Below are 15,194 nucleotides of genomic sequence, written 5' to 3' on the forward strand. Positions count from 1 at the left end.
ATGTTAAAGTGACGCAGCATCTGAGTAAGTATCAGTTTTTCAAATACTTTACTGAGTACTGGTAAAATAGAGACCGGCCTATAGTTATTGGGTTCTGCACTATCACCGGATTTAAATAATGGAACTACTTTACTATGTTTCATTAAATTTGGAAAAACTCCTTGATCTACACTTTTGTTAAAAATTAAAGCTAGATGAGGCGCTATAGTCTCTATAAAAGACCTACATATCCTAACCGACATTCCCCAGAGATCTTCAGTCGACTTAACTTTAATATCTTTAAATGCTTTGATGACTGCTTGTGGGTTTGTGTATTGAAATCGGAAATCAGAAGTGCATTCTTTAACATTACTTTTAAGAAGCTCGATAGAAAGAGATGGAGACGATTTCAATGCTTCCGTAGTTTTTAGCGGAATATTCTTAAAGAAACTTTCGAATTCCTGAGCAACTTTTAAATTTGTACTGATGCGTCCGTTTTCAGTATTTAAATTAAATTCAACATTACGTGGTTTATTTCTACCTGTCTCGTTATTAATTATATTCCAGGTAGTTTTTATTTTGTTTTCCGCGGTCTTAATTTTACTGCTAATATGAAGTGCTTTAGCATGCTTACAAACCGATTTAAATATTTTTGAGTACCTGGAGACATGACTGTGGAAAGCCTCACTACTATTAAATGGTTTCATGCCGTAAAGTTCAAACAACTTTTCCCTACTTATACGAATACCTGGTGTAGCCCAGTCACAAAAAACAAACTTACATTGAATGTGTTTACGTTTTAAAGGGAAAAATTTATCATACTGTGTTTTAATAATGGATAATAAGTTGTCATAAATCTCACTCGGGTATTCACTAGCATGTATTTGGTTGCCTAATTCATTTTTTAAGTTGTGATTTAATAACTCAATTTTTTTATTTGTGAATTGTCTGAACATAATTTCCCTATTTTGTACAGTCGTGACAGTGTTAAAGTTGACTGTCAGCCCACTGTGATCAGATGGTAATCTATTTACAATGTCCTTATGTAAATAAACACAGTTGCAAAAAATATTATCTATACATGTCGCCGAGGTGGATGTTACTCGGGTGGGCTCTAGGAAAATATTAGACAAATCAAATGATTTAAAGAGACTCAACAAATTAGTACAATTATTGTTCTTTTCCAGGAGATCAACATTAAAATCGCCACATACTATAACATGTTTACTACTGGAACATGTTTTCTGTAGTACATCTTCCATTACTGAATTGAAAATACTAAGATTCTGCAAAATAGGAGGCCTATAAACACACACTACAATATGCCTATCCAGCTCAACACAGGACAACTCTATTGTGTGCTCTACTGATAGTAATGTAATATCTTGTCTTTCTTTATATTTCACTGACTCTTTCACTAAGATCAAGCTACCACCATGTATCATTGATTGACGGCAAAAAAAGTTGCCAACACGGGAACGCGGGCGGAGCCACTGACTCCGCTGGCAAGGTTGCTATTGCATACAAACTTCATAGAAATAAATTAACAGGATAAAGGGCGTGGAGAACTGATAACTATGGTCATGGTCATGTTGATCCTTTCATTAAATCATTGATAAAATATGACCATGGAAAGACAAGTATAGGTACTTGGTTATCTCATTGAAGCATATTGATTTGTGGAAAACGAAAGCATTTTGGACGGATATTATTATTATTTTAATATTCATCACACATCGGATTAACGTAATTAAATATTTTAGTGAATGTGCGTAGTTCAACAAACCTCAACGAGGACAAATCAGTGAAGTGTGAATTGGTTTTCCTATACCACCTAAATTCCTAGCGTTGCGTGATGCAAATCTCATGCAAATATTGTAACACATCTATTAAAGGGTCCATTGGCAAGGCCACGACAAGTCGGTCAACGGGTCATAGTACGAATCGTGAGGACGCACCCAGAACTCGTCGGCGCGCCCAGCGGGAGGGAGGATATGAGGACGTTCCTCCTTCCCGCAATGCGGTGATGCGAACCTCCCAAACCTCCTGAGTACTTGGTTACAAGCCTTTAATGAGAAGAAATAGGAGGCTAACCCTACACTGTCAACCGTCATGTTTGAACCCTAGCATAGTAAGCTTTCCTAGTCATTAACATACGTCATGCACCTAATGTATTTAGCGGGCGCGGGCGTGTATGTGGCAGTTATAAAAGTCCAAAATGACTATGTATCCAGCTAGTAGTGACGTAAGATTTATTTTGGCAGTGTTAATGCAGTAGTGATGTGAATAAAATATATAATTTTAAAGGCGCGGCGATAAACTCGGAGCCGCCACGCCGGCCGGCGGCGTCGCGGCCGGTTCCGGAGCATTGCGTCACATGTGCCATCACAAGAATGTTGCTTGTTCTTTCATATTTCTTTTTTACAACATATAGGATATATTTTTAACACAAAATGCTCTTGTTTTCAGGATGTCTTATTTTTGTCAGTCATGATTTCTACATTTTCTATCAGAATGCAATGGTCGAGAATTTTATTTAATCATCAGTCAGTATGCAGCAAGTGGCAGCAACTTCCTAAGTTTTAATTTCTGAGTTAAATTATTTTTTTACTCTATAAGGAAAGTTATTAGAACTGGGAAGTCATTTCAATAGAGGCCATGGTACTCATTTCCAGCAATAAGTACCCATATCTAACATTATTTACTAAAAATAATGTGTAAAAAATCAGTACCCACAACCAATGAACTGTAAGAAACCATAGATACTTACAAAGTAAGAAACTGGCAGGCAACACTATCCGCACAAGTACTACTGCTAGATAGTACTTGGTCATGTTGATGAGTTACTGTAAACAATAAAATAATATTAAATAAAAACTTGATCCACAAAATGTTCATGCACAGTCTATAAATGGTCCACTGCTGATGAAAGGCCTCTTCTTGCACAGAGAAGATTTGAGTATTAATCACCACACTTGCTCAATGCAGGTTGGCGATTTAATTAGAAATTATAAGCCCAGGTTTGCTCATGATTATTTCCTTCACCATTAATCAGTGGTGTCTAAATAATATTTGAAAGTATATATGGCACTTGCCATTGGTAGGTTTCGAACCCACACACTCATGCATGAGAAGCGGGCTTCTTAAAACTCCAGGCTACCACAACATTCTGTCAGACAGAATATGTTTACCTACCATAATATAATATACCTACCATATAATATACCATAGGTTAAAATAACTAATACCAATGCAAATGTACCGTAAGTACCAGAGGATAGAATTATTTATTTATTAATCAATTTTATAATTAAATTAAATCTTATCTTATTAAGAAATTACAGTATTTATTAAGTTCCTGACTACATCTACCTATGTCATGGAATTTAATTTATTTTGTCTTATAAAAACAGTTTAATTTTTTATTTGCATTGTAAATAGAACAAATTAAAAACGCTAATATTTTCCAGGCAATATAAACGCAAAATTACTTGTGTATATAATATTAATTTACATGCAAACATAGTATATACAAATATTTACTCTCAAGTTTAATTTGCAAATAATGATGATAAATAAACCATCAATATTTTATAATGTATTTATTATCTGTTGTATGCATTTTCTCAGTAAATAAACAAAAAAAAGATATAATTCTCATAACATAAATAAATTTCGACTCGCCGACATACGAAAACTACTAAAATATTTTTACTTACCTATTTTTGTTATTAGGAAAAAAATATCACGACATTTCATCAACACACCATCACTGCAAACGGTAGTCAAAATTCGATATTATTACATTTAAATTCATGTATTCAAACATTTCACGACATCGTTACAATACGTAAAACAAAAACACGACCACACACTCCACTACAAATCCAATTTGACACCATTTGACATTTTCCACTTTGACAGTACGAGAAGAAATCAAGAAAATGTGAAAAATATTGCCAGATACATAAATCAAAAAAACTTCTAATCGATTTAGAAAGAGCTATGCTCACACAGCCTGACAGCATAGCTCTTCCCGGGTGTTCTAAAAGATCCTAAGGGTTAACGGGTCAACAATTCACGCAGAGTCGCAACGCTGTATTTATAATTATAAAAGTGGATCAAATACACATTTCATGAGATGCGTGTCGCTCGCTGTAACGCTGCGGTCGATTTACTGGCATCTTCCCGCAACGTTAAATTCCTGCACGGAACAATTCATTTCACAAATAATTCTTGTTTCGGGTCTGAGTGTCATGTATATGGCGAACTTCTGTTTGTAAACGCACCCACGGCCCACGACACAAGAGAAAATTCTAGAGTGAGGCAACGTTATTTTTAAAAAAAAAATATAATTCGTGTGCCTTAAGTTGAAACTCCTGGTATGGGACAGTAATGTTTTTTGTTTAAAAGACGAATTCTTAATATCTCTCTGTTTAATTTTCCTACCGTGTTAGAGAAATATTTTTCATTCGGGTAATATTGTCACGATTACTGAAAATAGAGCTGAGCTTATTGAATATTTTTACGGAATATTATCGGTTTTCCCCGTTGTGTTTTGGAAAATTTAAACAATATGTTTTTTTATAACTGTAAAAAATATATATCCTTTTCTTAATTAGAAATAAATATTTTCGTTAAAAGACTTTTTCCTCTTCAAAATCGATTTTAGGTGTAGACACTCACCACTAAACTGAATTTATTTTTATTGCGAATTAATGGCGTAGCCAGGTGAGTTTTCTTGTTTATTTCTCATTTCATAGTGTTCCATGGCTTTCAATTGTTTTGTCTAAATGTTTTTCATCGAGCAAAATATTTAATCTTCTATAAAGTCAAAATTTTTCCACCTAATCCGTTTTTATTGCACGAAAAACCAATATTACGAGTAATGAACACGTATTGGATTTGTTCCGAATTTATTCGCTAGGATCATTCATTGTCATCACTTTCACTTTTCACACGATTTGCTATAATAGTGGTTTTAGTGTGCATCGAGGCGCTGTCGCCATGGATGAGTGAGTTTCCGATATTTTCCCTTTATTTGGATGTATCGTTGTGAATAATTATGACAAGGTTACTCATATCTACTCCCCAACAAAAATGTGACAATCATTGTTCATTTTTGTTCTACTTAAGTAAATTAGCGAAACTTGTGGTTTTTATGGAGGTAATGCTTTATTTTCAATAGCACCATGTCGACCCTAACGAAAATGACCCGCACGGTTAAAAAACTGGAGGTGCCAAGACCCCTGAAATCGACGACCAGTTCCGCACACAACCGCAACTCTGTGTTGGACGTCAAAATAAACTCTGGTAAGATTCTTATTAGATTCCATCTAGCTGTTACTAAATTAGAAAATAAAGATGTTTATAAGAATAGTTATACCTTTTCTAGTTGGATCACAGTAGTTTGTTATTGTTTGATTTTTTCAAGAATTATTTTGATTGGTAAGAATTTACCCCAAAATCTACTATGGTCTAATGGTGTCTAACTAGTCTCAAATAATTGGATGTAATTTAAAAACTATATCAAAGTTTTATAACTACTATGACAAGTATTTTAACAGTAGGTGTACCTTTCTTCCTTTAGGGGATAAAATGTGTGACATTGTGTTATATCTTTTAAGGTTTGTATGTAAACAGTGACAGAATTTAAAAATGAACATTATTTATTACTATTATTAAAACAAAATAGGTGACCAAATTATTAAAATATCTTACTTTTTATTTTTATTACATGCAAAAGATGAAAGAGGTAAGTATTATTATCTTACTAATATTATAAATATGGGAGTTTATTATTGTTTGTTCTTCGATCACTTCAAAACGGCTGAACAGGTGAGGATGAATCTTGATGATCTTCTCTGTGATGATTTTCTTCTTCTGATAGATTAACACATAGATTATTTTTTATCATACAAGAACATGGGCGAAGCCACGGACAGAAGTTAGTTCTAAATAATCTATATATACTTCAGTAAGAAAGTAGATTGTAACAGTAATGAACATCCACTATTTAACTACATTGTTTATTTATTGTGCTCTTACAATGTGTTAATACTAACATCAAATGAGAGTTATTTATTTACACTACAGGATTTTTTAAGAGCAAGCTATTATTTCTGATATTTTCTATTGGGTAAAAGAAATATTTATAGTTTTATATTAACTACATACATACATACCTCAATTATATAAAAATAATAAATCTATTGACAATTATAATAATTGTGTGATACTATCAAAATAAAGCTTGCATATTATTTTCTTCTGATGTTGGAAATTTTTTCTTTGATTGCAGTCGATGACCTCATAGTGTTGACAGAAGCGGTGGCGTACCAAATGATGCAGGGTAATTATGACCGTGCGCTTCAAAGTAATGTGGCCACCATGTACTCTAATCTGAAGCTTTATGGCGCTCAGCTCGAGGCCCTTTACAAGGACTTTCTTGATAGGTTTGTAATATCTTAGTAACTAATTAACAGCATTGTGAAACTGTTTGGAACCTCTCACATTATTACAATAATATTTACATACATACACACAAACTTTTGTTTGGTTTGTAACACACATAATTTACTTTCCAGATACTTTGTTGTGTTCCGCAACGGTTCGCAGGACGAACGACTGGATAAGAAAACTAGACTTCATCTTCTTGAGCTGATTGAGCTGCGCGCCAAACTCTGGCAGGGCTCCGACTATATGAGTCAATATTATAGACACCGTGGCACCCATGCTGAGGTAAATTAAATTGTCTTTATTTTGGACATTAAAATTTCTCCTGCGATATAGTGTGATTTTCGCTTTGATAACTCAAGCTTCTGGGAAGATTGTGAAGGGTGAATTGTAGTCGTTTTATTTTCTGCGATTAAGCATCTTGTTTTTCTTTCAACGTATTCAGAAATCTTGAAATCTAAAAGAAGTTTAAGGTGTGGCTTTTCGCTAACCCCACACAAATTTAGTTGCTTGTGCAATATTAACAGTAACTTCCGATAAACGTGCAGTTGACCTAGTTAAGTAACGACACGTATCCGCGATGAGTGCGAGGTGTAACTGTTCTGTATGCGGTGCAGCCACTACTGGTGCCGACGATGGAGGGGTCGGGTTCGGGCGGCTCGGTGTCCCCTACGCTGGCTGCGCCCGCCGAGCCGCCCTCTCTTCTCGGCCCCGGCGAGATCATCAAGCCGTCGGGCAAATTCCCTAAGCCCACCAAGATCCCCGGCAAGAATTACTCCAAGGACGAAGTCGTCATTAGAAATGCCGACTCTGGAAAAGGTGACAAAGTATCAGTATAATGTTTCTTAATGGGGTACCTACTTGCATGTTGAATATATCGAGTATTTGTCAATAAATCAGGGATAACTGATGCATGACTGAGGTCGATATTACGCTTATCTATTCTTAGTATGTATTACTTAGTCCAGTTTTATATGTACTTCGATAGTGCATGAAGGAAAGAATTAAGTGAAATTGTAAATTACGTGATATGTATCTGAATCCTATAATTTGAATCAAAAATGCTTTATTATTATTTCTTTAGTCTGTCTTATAAAATGTCTAAACTGAGGGTGTATTTGAGTATCTTTTGGGATCTTTAATGTGGTGATAACGCCAAAAATGTGGGTAGGTGGGTATAAAAGAGCCCCCTGGCGGCATATCTGAAGTTATGTTGTGGTGTTACAGTGATGGGTATCAAGGGCAGGAGGGTGCACATGATCGAGGAGCTAAGTGACACGATTATATCGTTTCAGCGAGGTATGAACGCACGGTGCGGGCTGTGACTCGCTTGCGCATGGTGTGGCGGGCTCTTCCCATCTACTTTTTCTACCAAATGACCTACTTGATACTATCCATTTCATTCCAGTTTAACACATAAGTCACATTAACAAATCATATCCAACAGAGTCTAAAAATGTTAGGCTGTAATTTTATACCTTTAGCAATCTCCTTCTAACGTGTACAATATTCATACTTAATCGTTTGGGAATGGTAACTGTGAGTGAGTGAGTTATTAATTTTTAAAATAGCCATATTTCACCGCCTATTAATCGCAACTAGCTGAGCTTGAAGTTCATTAAAAATAATATACGCATATCGTGCGGGCTCGTCAATCACAGGGATACTGGTGATTTCAGTGAGTCCCGGTGCGAAGGAGCGTCTCGTCCAGATCACTGGGCCCAACGAGGAAAACGTGAAGTGAGTATATTAGAGGTAGTCAGTCGTGGATAAGTAGTATGTACCGTTCAGAGTGTACGAGTGTTGCGGTTGTACAGCCACGCCAAGCACCTGATCGGCGACACGATCCGCCGCAACGCGTCCCCCGTGCGACTGGACGGCGCGATGGACGCGCTGCCCGGCGCCGCGCTGGCTGGCTCGCGCGCCTCGCTCGACTCCAACGGATCCGACGACGCGCCGCGCGCCCGCGAGGTATCTATCGCTCGCTTCGTTCTCTCGTCCGTCTTAATGCCGAATGTTGAAAGATACTTGTTGTGTTTTAGAAATCCCCGCACAATGCCCGGGCTCTATTGCATAGTTACTCTACGAACGATGCTGCATTGGGAGAGTATAAGTACACTGTGACTTTTGGACAACATTCCATTAAGATCACGGGCCTTAATTTGGATCTTGTTAAGGTGAGATTTACTTTGTTATTGTTTTTTGAATAAATCTAAATGGTTATTAATAGTGTTTAGGCAGTTTAAGATGGAGGAGTACATGAGAGAGGTTTGATGTTTAGACTGCGAAGCTAGTGCTAGATGAGTACTTCGAGAGCGCGGGCGCGCTGGAGGCGATGGGCGCGGGGTCGGGCGACTTCTTCACGCTGTCGCAGCGCCCCGCCGCCGCGCTACTGCTGCGGGACGACGCCGCGCTCAACGGCGCCGACGATGACGTCTTCCTCAACGACGACAACGCCGGTAACACTCCTCTATTGCTATATACCGCCTACTACAGCGCATGGTTAATTACTTTGGTTTTCAAAATTTAGCTATTGAATGATTTTCTGCCTTAATACAGAAATATAAAAGGTACAAGGTGCCATTTTCAAGAGAATATAAATCAGCATGATAGAATTTGTAGTAGAATTTCCAAATTGTATTTGGAAGCATGCACTTGCAATAATGGTGTGCAGTTTCTTAAATAACAGATAAGATATTCAGTATATTTTAGACAGGATGAGACTGACTGAAGCATGTATACTTAAGAATATATATTTCAATTCAACATTCTCATAACATAGACTAAAGTCCATATTTTTCAGACATAAATTGTTTGCTCATTTTCGAACATTAATTTTGTGTTGGGTCAGAGAATATTTACTAAGTATAAATATAATATGTATTTATTTTATTGACAAATATTTGTATGTATATTCAACCACATGGATCACGGTCGTGGCAGCATACCTATTTGATCATTTACCATTTCGTAACGAGCCATTAGTAATCACTATTGTCTGCCATGCTGCTTAACCCGAACCGTTCTATACTGAAGGAACCTCACCACCACGAACTGTACCACACCCTCGTTTAGAAAATGATTTGAATTTAAAATGAAAAAGATGTAATGGCCTCAATGGCAACGGCGCGGGTATATCGAGGGCGTGTAGCAATTGGTGGTGGTGTGGCGGAGTGTGGAGTGTGTGTGACGTTGTGCTGTGCAGCGTGCGGGGGGGAGACGGACGCCACGCCGCGCCGGCCGCGGTTCTCGCGCGCCACCAGCATTGACAAGAAAGAAGGTAACGCCGCCACATCTACTACTCGCTTCTTCTCACCGACACACACTACCTTCTTCTGATTATGAACACTGTGTCATTCTTTTTGTTGTGGTCCCCTTTATTGATCAAAATATTGTGGCAATTGGTAATTTCTCACTCATTCATACATCCACATTTAAGATAACTGTATAATACATTTCAAAGATGTGTTATCTACATTCTAAAAACACTTACCTATTTTTTTTATATATGGACCATGTTGATACTTTAGTTCTTTTTTTATTTTAAACTTCCACTATAAGTGTTGCATGTCCATAAGTCACACCCACGTACCTACTTATTTTTAGCCTGAAAACATTTGTGTAACATTCAATATGTGTATTTTAATTCGTGCTAACTTTTTCATTTACCTTTATTGTCATTCCCATGTCGCTCTATAAAATATCTAAAATGCAGAAGTCAGTCCAAAGTGGTCACGACTAATATTGTTTAGAGATTTGTTTAAAGATTTATACTAATCGATCGTAGGATATATATGCATTCGAGTGTGCTTTGACATTGTCAGCTTGCATCCGTTTGAAAAATAATGTGCACGTGTCTATGCATTTTTATGCTTTGGTAAAATGAGATCGGGACAAATTTCGATCGATAGCGATTTTATCCACTAACTTAAACGATAGGTGCTTGTTAAACTCGTGTGACCGCTACAGCGAGGCAAGCGAGATAGCGCTCGGTGTGGTTGCAGGCGCGGCGAGCGGGGCGCGGCAGACGTACTCGTACGAGACGCTGGTCCAGTACGCGGACTCGCCGCTGAGCAAGCTGCCGCCGAGCGGGCTGGCCGCGTTCCCGGCCGAGCTGGCGCGCAAGGTAACGCTGGGCGGCCGGCGGCCCGCGCCGCCCGCGCCGCGCGTGCTCACGCCCTTCCGCGTGTGGGCGCCGCTGCACCACCCCAACTACCTGGCCGCGCTGCTCTGCCGCAACTTCTACTAACCAGTCGCCGCCGCCCCTCCCCCGACCCTTGCACGTCTCGCGGCTTGCTTTGTTTCACCCGCCTCTCTAACCTGCATGATGGTTTGGTGCATATTACCCTTTCGAGTCATTCTATCGAATCTCAAGGTACCTCCTTTTTAGTTAGGTTAGTCGAAATTCCTAGTTCCGCGCGTCTCTCTAGCCGTCTCCGGGCTCTAGACCCGGCCCCCCATTAGCTGATTAAGCGTAAACGCTAGGTATAAATTATAAGCGATTCTTTATTTAGGAAATATTGATCTCATTAGCTAAGTTGTAAGTTAATTGGTAAGACTGACGCTAGTATTATGTGGGGAGTGGCCCCTGACAGAGTTCGGAGGTGGCGGTAAATCATATGCCGCTAACATTTCGAATACTACGATTGACTCTCTGTAGACTACTTGATCTCATGCTAACTTAAAGACTGAATAATAATCTCACCATTATGGCACTGGAAAATCTTTATCGTTTTAGAAAAAAAATATTTTTCATTATTGAAATAATGAAAGAATTTTTTAGTACTAGTATATAAAGGTGTTTATTGACAGAATAATATTGATAAATCTTTTACGCAACGTTATTTACATGAGTAAACAGTTTTGAAAGCTTTATTATGTGTTTATTAACAATGCTACTAAAATTTGTGATGTCTCTTTGTTCATGCTGCTCGGACAGAATGGGTATTCGAGAGGGGATCGCTACAGGTAGAAAGTGTTCGCCTATTAACTTGAGTGAAGTTCTAAATTGTCACTTGATTTTGTTGTGTTCATTTATTGTTATTGTTTTTAATTTGAGTAAGCATTTAAATTATCAGTGTTATTTCAATTGATTGTCAATTTATGATTTTTAAATATAATAATTTCAAAATATCTCGTCTTTTGCCTGTTCTCACGCTTACCTCCTAACTAACTAATCCTTCTGAATCTTTCTGCATCTTTCTGCGGTGATCGGGATTTGCTCGTAAATAACTCACAGCGCAGGCAGGTCGTCACAGTGACTAACACACACTCGCACCATGTGAGCTAACACGGTGGGCGGTCGGAGCATAAATGTACCAGTCCGATGTGTCCGACAGAGTTGCCTGGACTTCGACAGCGCCAGCTACTTGAAGAAGGTCCGCGCGGCGGGCGGCACGACGGTGGCGGCGGTAGACGCGCCCGACTCGCCTGAGCCCGAGTAAGGCACCTTCGGCCGTTCGCTCGCCGCACCCACACTGCACACTACTACAAAATTGTTTAACGTAACGATGTATAGCTAACGTAGGCACGACGACTGACACAGTCCGCACGGCGAGCGAACTACTAGCACTTCCCGGCAGCTTGTGACCGGAGGCCGCTACGGACGTGCGCCGGCTTCTATTGAGGCGACGGCACGGGCCGTCCGATGTGTCCGTCCTTACGACTCTTTTATTTTAGCGAGCTTCACTCTTTAATCTAATTTAGCAGACTTATCTTAAAAGTATTAGCACACCAAAATATTTATTTTTATAGTGGTGGATATACCGTACCTCATTTTTGTGAATATTTATTACATAAATTAGCTGTGGATCTGACTACATACGAATAATGTGATAAAAAGATAATTAAAAATGCATGTAAAAGGCAAATTCTATGACTTGCACAAATCCACAGTTTTACGTTGATCTCCCATCAATGTTTCTTTTAATTTCCAACGTAAAATATAACATTCTGAACAGTACATTTTGATAATGTCCACTTCGTCTTATAAACAACATTGATATTTTCATTATTTTGTTGTATATATTGACTCTGTTAGTTTCGGATATCATAGAGTGATTCCATTTATTATTATAAGAAGAATGCATGCATTTCTTTCGTGTGTTTGTATACTCATTTTCAGACTTTCTAGTGTCTAGTCCTGACGAGTAGATGTCGATTCTCACTATATCGTAAGCTTTTATATTTCCGAGGAAGCCTGCCAATCAATATATAATTATTAAAGGAATTAGGTATTATGGTTTTTCTTTATATTATTTAAAATATTGTTGTATTATTTTTGTTGTACTATTAGAGCTTTTAAATAAACTTGCTGTGCACTAAACCAAATAATTATTGTAGTGAGTCCTAAAATATATTACACTAACGTTATTTTGATTAAATGGTTGCCAGGCTTTCTTATTCTAAACGGTTTTAGTAAACGTGACTTGAATATTAGCGATCCGAAATATGATATCGCAGTGATATAGGGTTTTATTTCCATGTTGCAAAATTTAAAGTTTATTATTGTCGGCGGAACCGACATAAAACAATTATGTCATCACTCGTTCACCTTTTAAGTAAACTGAAAGTATTATAAAATTATTCTCGTTGCAGGTATTACTTAAAAGACTATAAATATGTTATTTAATTTTATTTACTAGAGGCTAGCGAGTGATGCTTCACAATAACTTATCTGCAGATAAAAAAATCTTTAAACGTAATTGGTGCTTACTCCTTGGGGAAGTATTATCGTTGAATTTGTAATTAAAGATTTATGTTTACACATTTGTTTTTATATCATAGACGTATGGCTATAATTGTGAAAATTGATATACTAAATTTTCTAATATAGAAGCGTTTTATTTCTTAACCTAATTTGCATATTTTATTCATAATTCTTTTTTCACAAAACAAAATTACTTCTGTAACAAAAGTACACTGAATTTAAAATAAAACTGTAATGTAGGTAACCAATTCTATATTTACAATTTACACGATAAATAATACACTTGATTTGAATATAACAACACAGCTAACGCCGTCGCAAATGCAAAATAATTTAAATTAATTCATATAAAATAAAACACTTTTATGAGTTCCTACGGAAGCAATGTTCGATACACCAATGAAAAGCTTGAAATCGATTAATATGTTTGAACATGATACCTTAATACCTTTAGTACCTAACTGTACGTATAAACTGGACAGAGATTACATCCACTCAAGCCACAGGTACTGATAGGTGGTTCATCACTCTTACGAGACAGGAATAAATGTACCTATAAATAACACTTTCTATCAACGAGTGGAACCATATATAGATGGCCCGCATTGTTTTGTAACTATGATTGCGGCCATAACATTATTGGACGCTGAACTCTGTCCAACAAACATAACATACAAACTTCCATAATGGAATGCATATTTTTACTCTATGGTAAAAGCACGAAATGCAGGGATTAGTACTAGCAAGTAGATCAGTTAGAACAATTAATTGAACCTTGAAATTTATGTCGTTTTCGTCCCGCAGCTAAACAACTTAAGGATGTCCGTAAGGATTGAGGAGCCACATCAGATTTTTAAAATCTGATTTTACCATTATTTAGCAGCAAGGAAGCTGATTTTGCAGCACGAATTCTAGATTTAGCAGCAAGATATATAACTAGATATATTAATGCAAAAGTGGCTCCTCAATCTAAACGTTTAAATTGAGGAGCCACCTATAAACTCGTTAAGTAATAGATGAATATTTTTGAAAATTTTGTATCATTTAGCAGCAATTTTGCATATTACCGTCTACAAATTTCGCTTCTGTGGCGCTAAAATGTAAGAAAATACAATACTTTTAGTATGGCTCCTCTATCTAAATTTAACAGGTGAATTTCTACTGGATATGAGCGATCAATTATTATATTCGACATAATGATCATTTAGTAGGTGTTGTGTTTGTTTTTGCAGTATAGGAATAAAATAGTAAAACAGAGTAAATTTTGTAGATGAACGCATTTTCTTTGGCTCCTCAATCCTGACGTTCTAATTATATATGTTTGACTGTACCCACCTGAGATGACAACGGAATCTAAAGCCAGAGATACTAGCATTTAGCAGAAATGTCTGCTAAATATATCTGCACAGTTCAGCAATGTATTTAATTTAGATTCTGAAAAAACAATACTTAACTATTTTCTTGTAAATTCAGCGTGTAGGGTGACCACAGTTTGAGGGTATCTACAAATTATTATTTCTCTTACCAACCGACAATAATATTTATTTAACAAAGTGTTCATTAGCAGTGAAGTATTCTCGTTTGTATATTCACGTAGAAAATAAATACTTAACTTGGATTTCCTATAAATATAAATTAATAGGTGCTGTAGAATTTATGCCACCAATTACCGAACTCTATAACTTATAGCCACATTGATTGCTAAATAATTAAATCGTAGTTAGGTACAATAGATATAACCAGTTATGAAAATATAAATTTAACAAATTACTTATCTTGGTTTCATTTACGAGTATATGGTCACCCTACACGCTGAATTTACAAGAAAATAGTTAAGTATTGTTTTTTCAGAATCTAAATTAAATACATTGCTGAACTGTGCAGATATATTTAGCAGACATTTCTGCTAAATGCTAGTATCTCTGGCTTTAGATTCCGTTGTCATCTCAGGTGGGTACAGTCAAACATATATAATTAGAACGTCAGGATTGAGGAGCCAAAGAAAATGCGTTCATCTACAAAATTTACTCTGTTTTACTATTTTATTCCT

At 36.9% G+C, this 15,194-nt stretch overlaps 2 protein-coding genes and 1 long non-coding RNA gene across 26 annotated transcripts in view; 2 read left to right on the forward strand and 1 right to left on the reverse strand.

The window, feature by feature from the left end:
- Positions 1-3,885, reverse strand: part of LOC118273723 (piezo-type mechanosensitive ion channel component) — a 59,536-nt gene extending 55,651 nt beyond the window's left edge. For 13 of the 16 annotated variants that reach the window (XM_050695168.1, XM_050695157.1, XM_050695138.1 and 10 more), the window contains exons 1-2: positions 3,699-3,885; positions 2,750-2,825 (exon numbers count right to left, since the gene is read on the reverse strand). In XM_050695168.1, coding sequence (XP_050551125.1) covers positions 2,750-2,813 — 64 coding nt within the window. In that variant the 5' untranslated portion in view covers positions 2,814-2,825; positions 3,699-3,885. The remainder of the gene's footprint in view (positions 1-2,749; positions 2,826-3,698) is intronic. The other 3 variants (XM_050695196.1, XM_050695192.1, XM_050695188.1) reach the window with 1 other exon arrangement.
- LOC126910965 (uncharacterized) overlaps positions 1-15,194 on the forward strand; it is a 104,388-nt gene that overhangs the window by 5,196 nt on the left and 83,998 nt on the right. The window lies entirely within an intron of this gene.
- Positions 4,562-13,272, forward strand: LOC118273742 (eukaryotic translation initiation factor 4E-binding protein Mextli). 9 transcript variants are annotated; one of them, XM_050695278.1, is made up of 13 exons: positions 4,564-4,710; positions 5,168-5,292; positions 6,281-6,434; positions 6,567-6,720; positions 7,053-7,254; positions 7,663-7,734; positions 8,115-8,175; positions 8,253-8,406; positions 8,478-8,612; positions 8,717-8,894; positions 9,641-9,715; positions 10,440-10,561; positions 11,775-13,272. In XM_050695278.1, exons 2-13 carry the CDS (start codon positions 5,172-5,174, stop codon positions 11,877-11,879), a joined length of 1,533 nt encoding a protein of 510 aa, XP_050551235.1. In that variant the 5' UTR covers positions 4,564-4,710; positions 5,168-5,171; the 3' UTR covers positions 11,880-13,272. The 9 variants fall into 9 exon arrangements, with proteins under 9 accessions (XP_050551241.1, XP_050551257.1, XP_050551235.1 ...); XM_035590888.2 differs by lacking the exon at positions 4,564-4,710 and adding an exon at positions 4,718-4,994; XM_050695300.1 differs by lacking the exon at positions 10,440-10,561 and having other exon boundaries at positions 4,563-4,710.

This window comes from Spodoptera frugiperda, chromosome 1 (assembly GCF_023101765.2).
Source record: "Spodoptera frugiperda isolate SF20-4 chromosome 1, AGI-APGP_CSIRO_Sfru_2.0, whole genome shotgun sequence".
NCBI lineage: Eukaryota > Metazoa > Arthropoda > Insecta > Lepidoptera > Noctuidae > Spodoptera > Spodoptera frugiperda.

Coding starts and splice junctions, on each gene's coding strand:
- LOC118273742 (XM_050695274.1), top strand. Junction 5,293..6,280: donor GGACGTCAAAATAAACTCTG/GTAAGATTCTTA, acceptor CTTTGATTGCAG/TCGATGACCTCATAGTGTTG. Junction 8,895..9,640: donor CCTCAACGACGACAACGCCG/GTAACACTCCTC, acceptor TGTGCTGTGCAG/CGTGCGGGGGGGAGACGGAC.